The 17,295-nt window shown below is 17.0% G+C and overlaps 2 protein-coding genes across 2 annotated transcripts, besides 19 other annotated features; both read right to left on the bottom strand. All coding sequences in view use genetic code 6, as the record gives it.

Annotated features, from left to right (window-relative positions):
* Positions 1-330: 330 nt before the first annotated feature.
* Positions 331-363: a microsatellite.
* A 2,740-nt stretch (positions 364-3,103) lies between these two features.
* Positions 3,104-3,145: a microsatellite.
* A 355-nt stretch (positions 3,146-3,500) lies between these two features.
* Positions 3,501-3,561: a microsatellite.
* A 417-nt stretch (positions 3,562-3,978) lies between these two features.
* Positions 3,979-4,023: a microsatellite.
* Positions 4,024-4,804: 781 nt separating this feature from the next.
* Positions 4,805-4,852: a microsatellite.
* A 1,869-nt stretch (positions 4,853-6,721) lies between these two features.
* IMG5_200200 (short-chain dehydrogenase reductase, putative) lies at positions 6,722-7,594 on the bottom strand. The gene has a single exon (XM_004024034.1). The coding sequence runs from the start codon at positions 7,385-7,387 to the stop codon at positions 6,731-6,733; it is 657 nt and encodes a 218-aa protein (XP_004024083.1). The 5' UTR covers positions 7,388-7,594; the 3' UTR covers positions 6,722-6,730.
* An 8-nt stretch (positions 7,595-7,602) lies between these two features.
* Positions 7,603-7,657: a microsatellite.
* Positions 7,658-8,088: 431 nt separating this feature from the next.
* Positions 8,089-8,135: a microsatellite.
* Positions 8,096-8,135: a microsatellite.
* Positions 8,136-8,551: 416 nt separating this feature from the next.
* Positions 8,552-8,634: a microsatellite.
* Positions 8,635-8,887: 253 nt separating this feature from the next.
* Positions 8,888-8,927: a microsatellite.
* A 458-nt stretch (positions 8,928-9,385) lies between these two features.
* Positions 9,386-9,437: a microsatellite.
* Positions 9,438-10,514: 1,077 nt separating this feature from the next.
* Positions 10,515-10,551: a microsatellite.
* Positions 10,517-10,555: a microsatellite.
* Positions 10,556-11,306: 751 nt separating this feature from the next.
* On the bottom strand, positions 11,307-13,607 carry IMG5_200190 (mandelate racemase muconate lactonizing protein, putative; the record flags this gene model as incomplete). Its single annotated transcript, XM_004024033.1, has 1 exon — positions 11,307-13,607. One exon carries the CDS (start codon positions 13,605-13,607, stop codon positions 11,388-11,390), a length of 2,220 nt encoding a protein of 739 aa, XP_004024082.1. The 3' UTR covers positions 11,307-11,387.
* A 486-nt stretch (positions 13,608-14,093) lies between these two features.
* Positions 14,094-14,128: a microsatellite.
* Positions 14,129-16,405: 2,277 nt separating this feature from the next.
* Positions 16,406-16,447: a microsatellite.
* Positions 16,448-16,849: 402 nt separating this feature from the next.
* Positions 16,850-16,909: a microsatellite.
* Positions 16,853-16,919: a microsatellite.
* Positions 16,920-17,187: 268 nt separating this feature from the next.
* Positions 17,188-17,257: a microsatellite.
* A 5-nt stretch (positions 17,258-17,262) lies between these two features.
* Positions 17,263-17,295: a microsatellite.

Here is a 17,295-nt window from a genome sequence, read left to right as displayed (position 1 = left end):
ATAATATTATATATATTTTTTTAAATTAAATTCTAAATTTCAACGTGTATTAAAAAATTAATTAATGTTTTAATTTAGAAGATAAATAAAAATATTATTTTTCAACCTAAAGATATATAAATATTATAATATATAAAAATGTTTTATTCTTTTTTAATATAAATTTTACTTATCTATTTATGGTTTATTTTAATAATAATTATGTATTAAAGTAATATTATTTTATTTATTTATTGTTATTTACTTGGATTTCTAATTAATATAAAATTATACTATACTAGTATTATATTCACGAATCTAAAAATGATATAGAATTTTTTAAAATAAAGAATAATCTTTATTCACTTATAATTTTTTTCACTTTTTTTATTTAATTTTATATTATATTTATATTTTATTTTTATCTGATTATTTTTTCCTTTTTATTATTTTTAATCAAAAGATATAAATAAAGTAAAGCTTTAGCTTAACTTTTAAGTCTCTTTAAATAGTTATTTTTGTAAAGACTATAAATAACCAACCTAACATTTAATATAAAATAAATATTTAATTTATAATTTACAATCGAACTATTTTATTTTTATTTTTATTTACATTTAATTATTATTTTATTAATAAATGCATTTATAAAATTTTTTATTTATTTCATTTAGATATTATTTTTGAATTTTAATCGCTTTTTAGCAAAAAAATATATAAAATTTCGTATATTAAATAGAAATAAACCCCCACAAAATAAAATATTGGTAATAAATTAATTAAGAAAGAAATATATATATTTTTTTTATTTATCACACTTTTAAAACAAATATAAAAAATACAAAGAAATATAATGATTTAATCGTCTGAAAAAAATATTTTATTTTAAGGGAATCAATTAAAAAAATTGAGGATCATGAATAATAAAGAAATTAAATCAGTTTCCAGCTTCGATTAATTATCTAGTTTATCTAAAAATTCAACACAATTAACAAATTCTATGTAAGAAGAATCCAAATGTGAAAATGCATAAAAATAAGAAACTCTTCTAGAAATAATTTTAAATAAAAATATTGGTATTCCTACATTAAAAGAAGAGAAAAAGATATAATAAAAAATATTAGAATAATCTTTAATAAAATAAGCTGAAGAAAATGAAGAAATCATCTAAGATAACTAAGATGTAAATAAATAGCTAAAATACAAAAATACAAACATAAATGGTAACTCATTTAATGGGAAAAGATAAAAAACTTCTGTTAAATGGACTGATGTAGAAAACAAACTTTTCCTTTAAGGATTATAAATATTTGGAACTGATTTTTCAATGATTTAAAGTTTAATTCCTGGTAAAAATAGAACACAAATAAAAAATAAATTTCTTAAAGATTAAAAATAATAATTACAAATTATAGATTAATAACTATTATCTAATTAATAATAATCTTACAATAATATAAATATTTCTCTTAATTTAAATTGAAATAGATACCATTTTTAAAAAATTTAAATTATTTAATTACTAACTAATACTTTTTTAATAATATTCAAATAATAATTATAATCTTTTTTTCAATATTTTAAAAAAAAATTGTTAAAATATATAATGCTGTACATATTTTACGTATTGTATTTATTTAATGTTTCAAAAAAAAATCAATTTAGAATTATACAATACAATACAATTAGATTTATTTACTTTAAAATTTGATATTTGGTATTTTTATATTTAAAACATATTAAAAAAAGAAAAATATTATATATTATGTTTGACATATTTTTTTTATTTTTTTATTTTTTTTAATAAAATTTTATTTTAATTCAAATAAAATATTTATTTTATGTTAACACTATTTTAAATTCAATTTCCATTTTCAAAAAAATAATTAAATTTGAAACAAAGTAATAAATATTTTATAAATAATGTTTTGTTTTGTAAAAATCAAGGTTGTTTATCATTATTATTAATTTGTAAAAATTAATTCATCAATTTCATCTTTTTGATTTTATATTAGATTTTATATTTATTAGCAATAATTCTCTTCTTAAAGTATATAACGAATATTGAACTCAATACTTTCAAATAAAGTTTCTTCTTTATTAGTAACACATACAATTATATGTTATTCGTTAATTTGGTCAGATTATTTTAACAACATTATTTTTACTTTTTTTTTTTTAAACTTCAATATATTTTTCTTAGTCAATTATCTAATTTTTTTTAATCAATTAAAAATACTTTTTTAAAATAAATTACTCTTAAAACATTTAAATCTGTAGAGAAAAATCTAAATATTAAATTAAAATCAGAATTATTAAAATATGTGAACTTTTAAATTTATTATTTATTTTGTACTTTTATACTTATTTTTTTTGAAATTATCCCTAAACTTGTTTATATATTTAAAACCCACGAATACAAAAGTTCTCTAGAATAGGCATCTACTGCGTTTATTTGGACTTTTTGTTTTTCCTATTCCAAAGATCTAACAATACCTTCTATTTCACATAAGTGACCTGGTTAAACAGGTATATTTTTTTAATATTATCCCTCAAACCATAATAATTATTCATTTGAGCTATAAAGTTTTATAACCCGAGGAACATCGATTGGGATAAAAAATTTTAATGATTCTTTTAATCCAAAATTTACTTTTTTTTCTAAGCTTTTTATATTTTCAACAAAAAAAATTAAAATAAAAATAAATTACCCATCTAATGAATGAAGTTCAATTTACCAAATAGAATTTAACTCCTAAAAATAGGGCAACATATATATTAGAATATAAAACTTATTTATTTCAGAACATTAAGGCATAATAGATTATATTTATATATGATAATCATCATACCAATTTACTTATATTTAGTTGTTTGTACAATATAATTCAGGTCTTTCAATTATTATTATCATAATTATTTTATAATTTATAAAAATATATATTTATTTTACTAGTTTTATTATTTTTTTGTAAAACAAGGAATTTTATATTAAATAACTGCCTTTTATTTTTCAAATATTTTAAAGCAACTATTTACTATGTGTCTAAATTAATTAATTTTTACTAAAAATCCATCATTAAATTTTTTAGATTAAATTAAAACATGAATTCTTTATTCCTATATTTTTAAAAATTTAAATTAATTTTAAAAAGATTAAAATTAAAAAAATTACATTTATTTAATCTAAATTTTCTTCATCGAAACATAAATATTTGAATAAAAGTGTTACTTCTTCACCTACATCTAATATGAAGACTTTATCTTAAATCATATTAAAATCAAAAGGCTTTTAAAAATTATTTTAATTTGCTAAAAATTTCCATTCTTATGCATTTTCAATCAAAGAAAAATAATTATTTTATTGTTCACTTATTTTTATTTAATAGCTTTATGGTCTATCAAAGCAATTCTAGATTTTGAAAGGAATAATTTCTAATTTTCCAATAGAAGCTTGGATGCAAATTTCTTTAGAAAAATTAAGAAAATCAAAGATAAATTCATTTTTTTTTAATTCTTTAATTTCTTATATATTATTAATATATTTTTTATTTATTTCTAATTTATTTATTTTATTATTAAATAATAAGTTTTGATCATCAACAGCTTAATTTAATTATTAATTCCTAAATCTTTTTATTCTTTGTATTTTTCTTTAAAACTCTTCATTATTTTCTACTTAATGAGTTAATTTTAAGTCAAATTTTTTATTATTTTGTAAGTAGTCTGACTAAATTTACAAAGGACCAAAAGAGAATGCTTTATTTTTTAAATCATTTTAATTTAAATTGGTAACTTTATATTAATTATTTTGCTCTTTTATAGATTTATTTTATATTTAAATTTAAATAATTCCTTTAATTTTCATAAAAGTATAATCAATTATATTGCAATTTTTAAAAATTAATTATTTATTTTAATTAGTTCGTTTAATTTCCTATAATTAAATTTTAAAAAATCCGTAAAATATTTTGCTGTCTGCATCATAAAGATCAATTTTTAATTCATTATTAGATAAATATTAATTAAATATTTTATAAATATCCATTTACTACTAATAATTATTTTAATCTATTGTAAAATTGAATGAAATATACTCTTAGTTTTCTTATTCTTCACTATATATTTTTGCAAAATTTTCTTAATTTTATTGTTTATAAGAAAAACATTAAGTTTAAAATAAAGGAAAATTAAAAAAATAAAATCTAGCATACATACATTTAGGAATTTTATTATAATCTCTTAAATCTGGTTTAAATGATAAAAAAGTAAAAGTAACTTCGGAACCAAATATACATTAATAAGCATCATTATTATCTTCATTCCTTATATTATTTAAATTATCTAAAAATCCATAATTTATAATTTATAGTAAGTCTTTATTCTATAATTTTCTATTAAAATATTATGAATGTGATAATTATACACAAATTACTTCATTTTTTTATTATTAACTTTTATTTATTAATTAGCCAGAATTAATTAAAGGACTTTACTAAATTTAAGAATTTTAAATATATTACTGGGGATTTTGAAAACTATTTTATTATGTTTCTTCATCAGAATTCGAATTAGTAGATTAGGAATAATTTGAATTTTTATTTATTCTTTTTAAATCATTTATGTGCATTTATATTTCTTTATATTTATTTGCTTGCCTAAGAAGTAATTCATCATTTTCTTTCATTTAAAATTATATTTTTTTCTGAAGATAATCTTCTAAAACTTACATTTATTTTATTTTAGCCTCAGTTTCATTTCTTGGTTCCCATGTTATTTATTAATATTCAGTTTCTATATGTTTTTATTGATGTAATTATAATATTTATTATTATTATTATTATTATTATTATTATTATTATTATTATAATTAATTTAAATTTTATTATTCTTATAATTTCAATTATTATTATTTTTAAAATTATGTCTATAAATATTTATATTCCTCTTGCAATTATATTAACTATGGGTCATTTTTAATTTTTTCTTCTCTTTACTTTTTTTCATATTCTTATAATTAAATATATTCTTACTTTTTTAATTCAATTTCTTTTATTTTTTTTTCATATTCTTCTTTTATATTTATATCATTTAATATTTGTAAATTTTATAATTCATTATTTGAAATATTTTAGCTATATTTTTTTTTGTTCTTTTCTTCTTTTTCATAGATATTTGGTCTTTCAATTTAAAAATTGCAAATTATTTCAATATTAAATTTTTTGCTTTTTGGAAAAGAAACTAATTATTAATCATTAGCGCTTTTCCCTGGACCATTAATCATAATTTCATGTACTTAAATATTATTTTAACTAATACATTTTCCATCTAAATTTACAGGAACCCAAGCAATAATTTTCTATTAAGATTATTTAAATTAAAGTGTAAATTCCACTTCATATTCTAGTTATAAAATAAGAGCAGACGAAGGATTATCAAAAACATTATCTATTTCATGTTTTCCTTAATATTCTAAGAAAATTTTATCTTTATTATTATTTTATTGATTTTCTCTTAAAACTACACCATTTAAAATCCCTTAATAATTAGTAAAAGTATATCCATTATGAAATGCACATTATAGCTTTTTATAATTAAAAATGACCTAAGTATTTTAAGAATTATTACATGATATAAACTATTATATTTATTTTAATAAATGCTTTTCTACTTCAATTGAAAGAATAATTCTAGCATTTATAAGATATAATTTTAAATGCCTTTATTAATTTAATTTAAATTTATTATCTTCTAACTCAAATACTATTCCAGGAATAATATCTTCATTTGATATTATTGCGTTTTCTTCAAATAGGTCTTTGTATTTTTTTAAATCTGAATAAAGTTCTAAATAGTAAGAAACACGAATGTTTGTGGAAGGGAATCCATGTGTATTATTATAACTTAAATACATTCTTGAGTTTGCTTTTTTTTCAATAAAAAATTAAAATTAAAATGAAATGAAATTTTTTATTTTACCATACTTCAAAGAGCAAAATTAGAGATTTGAATTAGTTTCATTAATTTTTATTAATCCACTACCTAAAAAACGTAAAAAAAGTGCATTATCTTATTTTCCTAATTCTATGATATATACTTCAAATATAAGGTAAATTTCTTCACTTTTGTTTATTGAACTATAAAAAAAAAGAGAGAAAGGACTTATTTTACTAAGCTAAATTCCTTAGAAAGACGAGGATTCTAATCTGTATGATTTAGTTTATAAGGTTCTACCAAAAAATTATTTTTTTTATTTGTTATAAAAGGTAAAATTAAAACGCATTTTTAAATTTTACGGGTCATGCTTCTTTTTAAAAAATTATTTTTTTATTTTTTATTTTTTATTTATACTAAAATTGCATTATCACTAATTCCTTCAATTTAATTAAGTTAAAATCTAAAAAAAGATTAAGAAATATCTATTTTTTACGAGCTTTACTGTTACAATGGCAACAATTTTACACGTTTTCTTATTAGATTCCATTATTTTATATTTTAAATATCAATATATTTATAATCTTATTTATTTATCTTTAGAATTTTTTTTTTTTTTTTTTATAAAATTTTACATTTTTATAATATACTTATTGTTCTTTTGTATTGAAATATTTTTTTGGACACTTGTCCATTTTTTTTTTTAATTTTTTTAAAAAAATATTTGTAAATTTTAAATAATAAACTAAATTAATTAATAAAAAAAAAGCAATATCAAATAAAAAATAATTAAAGTATATATTATATTTAAAATAAATCATTTAGATTGATTAAATGCTTATATCTATTGTTTTATATTTTTATAGATAGATTAGTGTATATAATCAGGTATTATATATCTTAATTTAGCACCCAATTTATGAATAAATTTTTATGTAATAACTTTATCTTGTATTTTCCAATAAATACATTTTACAACTTCTTAACAAAATATTTTAACATCCTATCCTTAAGCAATATTACCATCAGTTTTTCCCAAGCTTTAACCTGGTTTGTCCATTAAAGCATTTTTAGAAATGTTGGTTTAAACATATCCTGGATAAATTTAAGTAATTTAAATATTTTATTCATTTAACTCAACCCTTAAGCTATCGAAAAATCCTTTTAAAGCATGCTTAGAACCTGCATAGCTAGATCTCAATCCTGGGGCTAATAAACCTGAAACACTATTAATTAATACTATTTATCCCCTTTTATTTTTTAAAAAATGAGGTAAAACAACTTTAGTATGGATTACAGGCCCTTCATAGTTAACTTTAGTCATATATTCATGATTTTCAAACGGATATTCTTCGAAAGCGCAACGCATTGAAAGACCTGCATTTTCAATTATTATGTCTAATTTTTAATTCTTTTTTTCTAAGTCTTCTATAAATCTTTATGATTTCTCCAATATTTCAGTTGTCTTACTCATATCTAGAGGATAAACTATTACTTTTTCAGGATTTTTACATTAACTTTTTACTCTTTCAAGCTTTTTTATTTATTTTTTTAATTTAAAAATAATTTATTTACTTCATTTTTATTTCTTGAAGTTATTATTAAATTTGCATTCAGAAACGATAGAGCTTTTGTTAGTTCTTCTCCTATTCCAGAAGAAGCACCAGTAATCCATATTGTCTAAGAATTTTTAATTTTAAATAATTTTTTTAATTTAATTTTAAGTAATTTTTTTAATTTAATTGATCATTACCTTGTTAGAAAAATCAACTTTTATCAACTTTTATTTAATATAATTAAATAAAACTTTTGTTACAATAACAAAAACTATACTATTTATTATAATATCCATTAATGAGAAAATTTAAATAAAATATATATATATAATTTTTAATATCTTTTAAATAAAGATATATATATATATATAATAAAGATTTTAATTATTTAAATTTTTTAATATTTTTTAATTTCTCCTTAATATATGGAAATATTATATAATATATTTTTTTTTGATTATATAATTTAAAATTTTATATTTAGCAATACTGGATATGTCTAGATATAAAGTTTATTTTTAATTATTATATATATGATTTAATTATTTTTAGTTAAAATTGTTAATATAACCATATGTTGTGATGAAAATTTAGCATTAATAAAATTTAAATGCTTTGGAAAAGTAAAAATAAAATAAAAATAAAATAAAAATAAAATAAAATAAATAACAATGTTAATTTAATTTATGAAACATTGTTTTTGCTTCATCCAAAAAGTATTTCTCCTATAATGCAAAGAATATTACATGGAATTAATATATCTATTAATATTTTAATATAATAAATGGGTTAAACAATATTAAATAATTGTATTTCTTACATACTCCTATTGTTCTTGCTGTATATAAAAGAAATATTAATTATGATTTAATTTATCCGATCCCTTATTATTGTTCTATTGACTATTGTTAGGATAGGTCAGGTCTATCCCATCCAACTTTAATTTTTTTAAATAAATAATTTTTTTAATTTATATACATTTCCTTAAAAATCTCTTTTCATCTAAAATAGCAAAAGCATTTACAAATAAAATAATGCATTCAAATATGGCACCTAAAGAAAATCCCATTTATATAACTTTAAATTTTTATTTAAAAATAATGCTAATATAATATTAATATATATATTAAAAATATTATTTAATTTAAAAATAATTTTTATTTAATATACTTATTATTTATTATATTTTGCAAATTTTTATTAAAATTAAAATCGAGATATTTATAGGATATTCGCAAATATTAATATTTTATAATATAAATTTATGTTTAAAAATAAAAAAAAATTATTTTTATTTTGGATTGATTAAAGCTTTTCTAAATTTATATTAAAATTTCAAATATTAAAAAGAAAATATAATAATATTAAATTAATTTAATTATAAGATTATATTTTTTTATAAATAATATCTATATAAATAAATAAATTAAAATATATTAAAAAATTTAAATAATATTATTATATTTGAGATAACCATATCTACATAAACAATTTTTTAAATTTTTTCATAATTAGGAAAATAATTATTTTTTAACTTCTAAATTTTATTTATTAATTATTATAATTTTTTTCATAGAAAAATATAATAAATTCTTAAATATATTGATAAATATAACAGTATTTAATTATATTTAATTAATTATTTAAAATTATATAAAAAATAAAAATAAATAATAAAGTAATTATGTTATAATGTAAATTTTTTATTTTATTTATATTTAATAAATATTATTTGATTTGATTTTATATTTATATTTATATTTTTTTCAGAATATAAAATTATAATAATATATTTTAAAGTTATATTATGAATAAAATACTAAATATTTGTTAATTATAAAATATTATTTTGCTATTTGAAATGTAATTTTAATAAAAAAGAAAAAAAATTATATTCAACCAATAAATTTAATAATTTAAATAATATAAAAAATACTTGATAAATAATATAAAATATGCTTAAATAATTATTCAAAATATATTATAATATAGCTAAATTAAAATTAAAATTTTACTTTAAATAATTATATGTTTGAAAAGTATTCAAATATATGAGTTAAATTTTTTAAATATTATTCTTAGCTAATTCTAATGTTTAATATGATTTATAAATTTTAAAGGATAATCTTTAAATTATTAAGATTATATTCTTTTAAAAAAATAGCTTTTAAATGCTTCTAGCATTTTAAAAATATTAAAATAAGAATTAATAGTGGGTTATATACCTAAATTTTGTTTAAATTTAATTTGATATAATTATTTTAACAATACAATTAATTTATGCTTAAAAGATAAAAATTAGATTGAATAATAATATAAATTAAAATTAGTATCTATAAAACTATTAAATAGTATAACTTTGAAATTAATATTTGTTTTAAATTTCTTTTGATTTAAAAAACTTTACTTTTAATATTCAAAAGTTTTTATTATAATTTATAGTTAACTGAATTTTTGCTTTTTGAATTTTATTAAGATTATTATTATTAAAAAAATAATTTTTTATATTTAATATCTAATTATTTAAAAATCCTAATATCTTTTTAATTCATATATTTATTTTTATATTATACGATTAGAATTTTAAATTAATTGAAGGTTTTTCTAAAAAATAAAAAAGTTAACTTACTCTTTATTTTAAAAAAAAATATTTAACTTATTTATTTCTTATACTTATTAATAATAAAATTAATATCTAAATATTTATTTATCTATTTATTTACAAATTATATTATTATATTTATTTCATATATAATATAAAATATATTCATACCATTTTAGTTTAAATTTAGATTTTTTATTTAAGTATTTGTTTTTTATATTAATTATTAAAGATTTTATTGTTAAATTTACTGACACTGGTTAAAAATATTATTTTAAAATTATTATTTATTACTTAAATAATTTGTCTTTATGACAATATTTTTATATTAAATTTTTTTTAATTATTTTAATATAAAGCTTATTAATTTGATATCTTAAAATTAATTAATATTATATCTTTATTTTTTTATATTTAATTTAATTATTCTTTTAAATTTTAATATTTTATTATAATATAATTTATTATAAATATAATTTTTATATGTATACTTTTAATTCTATGTCTTTATATAGGTATTAAACTGAAAAAAATCATTCATAATTTTTTGTTTAATATCAAGATTCGAAACTATAATAAATCCAATTATTATAAAAGTTCATGTAAATCCTCTAATATATTAAATTAAATCTAATAAAGATTATTATTTTTGAATTTATTTTTATTTAGTTTTTTATAATCTTAAAATAAATATATATTTATCTTTTCTTAAATTAACTCTAAAATGACTAAAATTTGTTTATTATTATATTAGTTTTATTCCGGCTGTATAAGAATTAAGTTTCATTGGCTTTTAATGTCTTGAAACCTTTTAAAATAATAATTTATTGCTTTTAATAATTCCCATATTCAGTTTAAATTATATATTTATAGTTAAGTAAAATTTATATTATCAAAAATATTATTTCCTTGTTGATTTATATTTCATGAGAAATTTCAGCCTTTTATAGTGTACTTTTGAAAAAGCTTATTTATCATTCTATAAAAAATGTATTTTGTTCGTTAAATTATATTAGTCTTTCTGTTTCATTTCTTAAAATCTAACTAATTTCTTCACTAATATCTGTTTTTATATCTATATAAATGTTTAAATTTATTACGTTTATATATTAAATTAGGTATTTTTTATACAATTTTTTTTTAAGATTTACATACAAACAAGGATAAATTTAAATTTACAAAATTTAGGAATGAAATAAAAAAATAATTATTTTTTTTTGTTAAAAATTTAAAATTCTATTTTTTTTTAAATTTAAAAATATAAAATTTATAAATAAACTAAATTTCGCAAAGTAAAATAATATTTTATTTAAATTTCATTATTTTAATATTTCAAAAGTATTTTCATTCAATATATTTTTTTTCTATTCTTAATTTAGATTTCCAATAGGCCATCTTAAAGGTCCAAGATCAAAACCTCTAATTGAATTCATTAAAAATTTTGAGCAAGGATAGATTCCATAATAATTTATTTTTTCCAAAATAACTCTACTCTATTCTTATAGCTAGTGGCATACATAAAAATCATTTTAAAGAAAATTTTCATAAATTTAATTATGTAAAACTCCCGTAAAATTATATGAAATTCCAATAGCACCATCTGCTCCAGCCGCCAAAGCCGAAAAAAGCATATTATCAGCTCCTACCAATACATTATACCCACTAGAAGCGCATCTTCCTAAATCGGCAAAATTACTATCTGTAAATTTTACTCCAACAATATTTGGACATATTTCTTTAGTTAAATCAAGGGTTTTTTTCACTTCAAAGTTTACTCCATTCATATTTGGATAATGGTAATAATAAAATGGCATTTAAGGCACTTTTTTAGCAATCTAACTTATTAAAGAAACTAATTCTTCTATATTTTTTGGTTTGAAATAACTAGGAGCTATAAAAGCTATAGCTTGGACATTTTTTAATTAAGAAGCATGCAAAGCAAGTTCAACAGATTCTGAAAAAACGCTACTTCCTATTTAGGCGATTAAATGTAATTTCCCTTCATTAACTTCTCTAGTTTAACACCATTTTTCTAAAATTTACTTTCTTTCATAAACTGTTAAAGATGTGAATTCACCAGATGTTCCATTAACAAATATTCCACAAACTTTTTACTTAACTAAATCATCTGCAATTTAAGGTATAATTTCCAAATTTAATTTACTTCCATCTGTATTAAAGGGGGCAAAAGTAGCTGCCATAATACCTTTAAAAGGTGTGAATTTGCTTAATCCAACAGCACTTTACCAATAGGAACCGTTAGGATAAACAAATTAAGCAATAGATTCAGTTTTCATTTCTAAACCATATCCAATAGCTGACGGAAGCATATACTTACCATCATTAATATTTACTGGGTGGATAAAATGTTCATGTAAAGTCCCTGAATACTCTAACCACCTCTATTCTAAAGAAGCTGAAACAGCAACGAAATCAAAAATAGCTGCATGAATACCCATTTCACATAATCCAACTCCTCCTGCATGTAGACACACGGGTTTATGGAATTTTTTCGCCATTAACTAGATTACAATAAGCTCATTTAAACCTCCGACTCTACAAGAATCACTTTACACAAATTAATAACTGTTAAGGACATTTAATTATTTATGCAGAATTCTATTATGAGCATGTTCTCCTGTAGCAACCTTAATTCCTAATGGATTTAATGCTTTCGCAATTTCACTGTGCCCAACCGCATCATCAGGAGCTGTAGGTTCTTCAATCCACAAAATATTTAAATGAGATAGCTTTTTCATAGTAGAAATAGCCTATTCTACACTCCAAACTTAATTAGCGTCAGTCATTAAAATAGAGTCTTTTCCTATTTCATTTCTGATTAAAGTTAAACGATGAAGATCTCGCTCGAGACCACATCCCACTTTTGCTTTAAACGCATTGAAGCCTTATTTTTTACTTAATTTTATCATTTCTATTACTTTTTCGTCTGAATATCCTGCCCAACCAACTGCTGTTGTATAAGCTGGATAACCTCCAAGTTTTTTTAATTAATCTACTCTTTCCTTTTTACTATTTTAATTCTTATTTAGGATTTCAAGAGCTTCTTTTTTAGTCAACACATCTGTTATATAGGAAAAGTTTAAACAATCTATTAGCTTTTCTGGTTCCATATCTACTAAAAGCTGCCAAAGAGGTTTTCTTTCTATTTTAGACCATAAATCCCATATTGCATTTACTACTCCTCCTACTGCCATATGTATAACTCCTTTTTCTGGGCCTATCCATCTCATTTAGGGATCGCATGTTAGTTTGTTCCAAAAAGTAGAAAAATCATCTATAATTGAATCTAAAGTTAAACCTATGAATAAATCTTCTAATTCTTCTAGACATTTTAAAATTGTTTCTGTACCTTTCCCTATAGTAAATATTATGCTGATTCCTATAGGAGATTCATGGGATGGACCTTGTAAATTTAAAGTTACTAAATTAATATATACGGCTGAGTAGTCGCAATTGGTATGCATTGCATCTGTTCCTTATTCTATTTTAGATGTAGGAAAACGTATATATTACATATTTAATTTTTTTAATAGTATCTATTATGACGGATGAATTGGTTTTGTCCTTTTCATAGTTTTTAAATATAATATTTATGTTATTTTATTATAAACAAATTATATAATTAAATATCTTTTATTTATAATATCTAAAAATATATAATATACAAATATTTTTAAGATAAATTATCTTATTATATATTATTTCTCTTGATTGACTTTAATTAATTTGTTTAGCTTAAACTAAAATTCTTATAATTACATTTAAAAAAAATTAGAATTTAAATTATTTTAGGCTTTATATATAATTTATATATGATATTTAATTAAATTTAATAATCTTGATTAAGTAAAAATTATAATTAAATAATTCAATAAAATATGTATTATGTTATATTTATTAAATAAGAGTTAATTTCATTAAAAAAATTAATCATTATAAAATAAAAAGGATTATAAATTTATAAAAAATAAATTGATTAATAATAATAATAAAATAATTTAATATATATATATATATATATATATATATATATATAATTTATAATAAAATAGATTTTTATATATAAATATAATTAAAAAAATTAAATATTTTTAATTAATGAATTAATTATCTTATTTAATTTTGAAAAACTAAATAATAACATTAATATATCATAATAATTATAATTATACTAAAAAAGTATTTTTATATAATAATTATATAAATATCAATATAATAATTTTTTTTTTTTTTGATTATTTCTTAAACAATAAAAAATTTTCATATTTATATTTAATGGAATTTTTGTCATAAAAAAACAAAATTATAAACATTTAATTAAAATTACTAATAAATTAAATTATTTTAGATATTTAAATAAAATAATTAAAGTATTTTTAATTTTATATTATTAATAAATCAAATTTTTATTCATATTTAAAATAATCAATTTATAAAAAACATAAAAATTAAACAATTTAAAATAAAGTTTAATTTAATAAAGATCTTAAATAAAATTTTCCTTGTACGTTTAAAACTGTAAATAAAATAATATTTCAATAATTGGGAATATATTTTAAATATAAAATCTTATTATCAATAATATTGAAGATAATTAATAAAATCAACTGAATTTAAGAAAATATATCCTCTTCAAAATAAAATTTTATACAGATATTGCATCCTAAAATAAATAATATAATTCGTAAAGATAAAATAATTTAAACAAATACAATAGCAATATCTTAAAAGATGAAGAATCAAATAATTAACTATAATTTGGGTCTATAACTTTATCAAATTTTTAATATTTATATTTAAAAAATTAATATAAAATCAAATTAATTAATAAGCTAAGAAGTAAGCAAGATATATAAATTTTAATAATTAAAATTCAAATCTTTTTAACTAATAAATTTATTTAATTATTTTATAAATAATAATTTAATATAAAGAGGCAGTGAAAGAAATAATATAATTTTAGTAATTTAATCTAATTTTTTAGAAAGAATTAATTTCTTTTAAAATAAATCTAAGTTTTATACAAGATTAAATGCTAATAATTATGTATACATATATTGCATTATTAAATATATTCTAATTATAATTTTCGAAATCAGTTTATATTTATTTGGATTAAGTTCATCATTAAATATATTAATTTGCAATTATTTAAGGCATTGATATATTAATATCAAATAATACTCTATATAATTATGAGGGTTTAACAATACTAATAGAATATAAATAATTACTATAAAAAAGAAAAAATCATAGATCTAATAATAATATTTTTTTATTCTCTTAAAAATAATATGGATCATCTTTTATTTGGTTTAGCTTTATATTTAAAATCGCCATATAATTAAATATTTATAAGTTATAAACGAAAATTTAATAATGAAAAGTGATTTACTTAACTATTTGCATTAATAAAATTTTTATTAATGCTAATTTATTTAAAATATATATGCTACATAAATAAAAATAATAATTAAACTTGATTATTATAGCTAATCAATTAAAACATTTTCGAAAAAAATTTCTTATAAAAATGTGAAAATTTGAACTATAGGATATTATGGATATATTGCTTCAGTTAGTTTGAATCAATAATTATTTATTATTTTTATGATTTTATTAATATATTGTTAAATTATTATATTATTATGTTTTAAAAATAATATAATAATTTTTGATATTAAAGTAACAATATACATCCATTAAGCATAAAAATTATAAAATAAAATGTCTCTATAAATAATAATAGTATTGCTCTTCTTGCTTTTTTTTATTCATATTTATTAATTATTATAAAATTAAAGATATTGAAGTAAGAAATAATAAATATTTTGTTTTTTATTATTCAAATAAATAAATTTAAGTGTATAATTTTCTTATATTATTTTTCAATTAATTTATTATTAATATTTATTTCAATTAATTTTAAATATTTTTGTTTTTTTTATAATTTACAAAGATATTTATTATTTATCATTCAAATTATATAAATAAAAAAAATGTCTATATATTTTTAAACTTTCTTTTTATATAATTGTATTGTATCATTTTTTAATATTTTATTTTAAAATAAAGTTTTTATTAGAAATATGCTTTACTTTTAAATAGCCAAATTTATTTAAATGTGCAGTTTTGAGATTTAATATAAAATTATTAAAATATTTTTTTCTCTCCATTTAAAATCCATTTTTTCTCAATAACATTCTTTATATGTTTATCTGATACTTTTTTTTATATTTATAAAGAATAAAATATATATATAGTTATTCCATAAATATTTTAATTGAATCTTTTATTATTTATTTTATAAATTTAGAAAAAAAGTATCATGAATAGAAAAAAAATATCATGAATAAAATTAAAAAAAATGGAGAGAAAAAAAAATAATTAGTAATTTTATGTTATAATCTTAAAAAAAATATTAAAAGAAAATAAATTATTTAAAAATAAAGAATATTACTTTAAAAAACTAACTATATTACAAATAATATAAGAAAATTAAGGCAATATCGATAATAAAACATTTTAAAAGCAAATTATTAAATATAACAAAAATAAAGCATTTTAATAAAAATAAATTAAAAATAAGTATTTTTCAAAATATGTAAATATAATATTATATTTAAATAAAAATGGTTATACTTTATGGACATTTTATAATATTTCTTAAAAAATCATATTATAAATTTATATGATTTAAATTAATAATATAAAATTATATAATAAATATATTAAATAAATAGAAAAAATATTTATTAAAATAAATATAATTTAAAGAAAAAAAAATTATAAATAAATAGTAAAAAAAAATTATAATATTTAATTTATGTATTTTAATAAATTATTATTAAAAGTAAATAAAAAAGATTATTATAAATTAAATAATTAGTAAAAATTTAAAATATAAAAATTTAATAAATTAGTTATAATAAATATTTTAATATAATTTTTAAAGAATAATAAAAAAAATTATATTGGCTAATATTAGGATAAGGGTTGCTATTTTTTTTAACAATTCAAGTTAAGGTTAGAGTCGATTTTTTATATTTTTTTTTTTAGATTGTTGTAGGAATTTGGGTTTGGGGTTTGCAATAGGGGGTTGGGGTTGGGGTTGGGGTTGGGGTTGGGGTTGGGGTTGGGGTTGGGGTTGGGGTTGGGGTTGGGGGGCCAGTGGGTGGGTGGGTGGGTGGGTGGGTGGGTGGG

This window comes from Ichthyophthirius multifiliis (genome assembly GCF_000220395.1).
Source record: "Ichthyophthirius multifiliis unplaced genomic scaffold scaff_1120509251420, whole genome shotgun sequence".
NCBI lineage: Eukaryota > Ciliophora > Oligohymenophorea > Hymenostomatida > Ichthyophthirius > Ichthyophthirius multifiliis.
The sequence above is the reverse complement of the archived record's forward strand: the minus strand, read 5'-3'. Positions and strand labels throughout refer to the sequence as shown.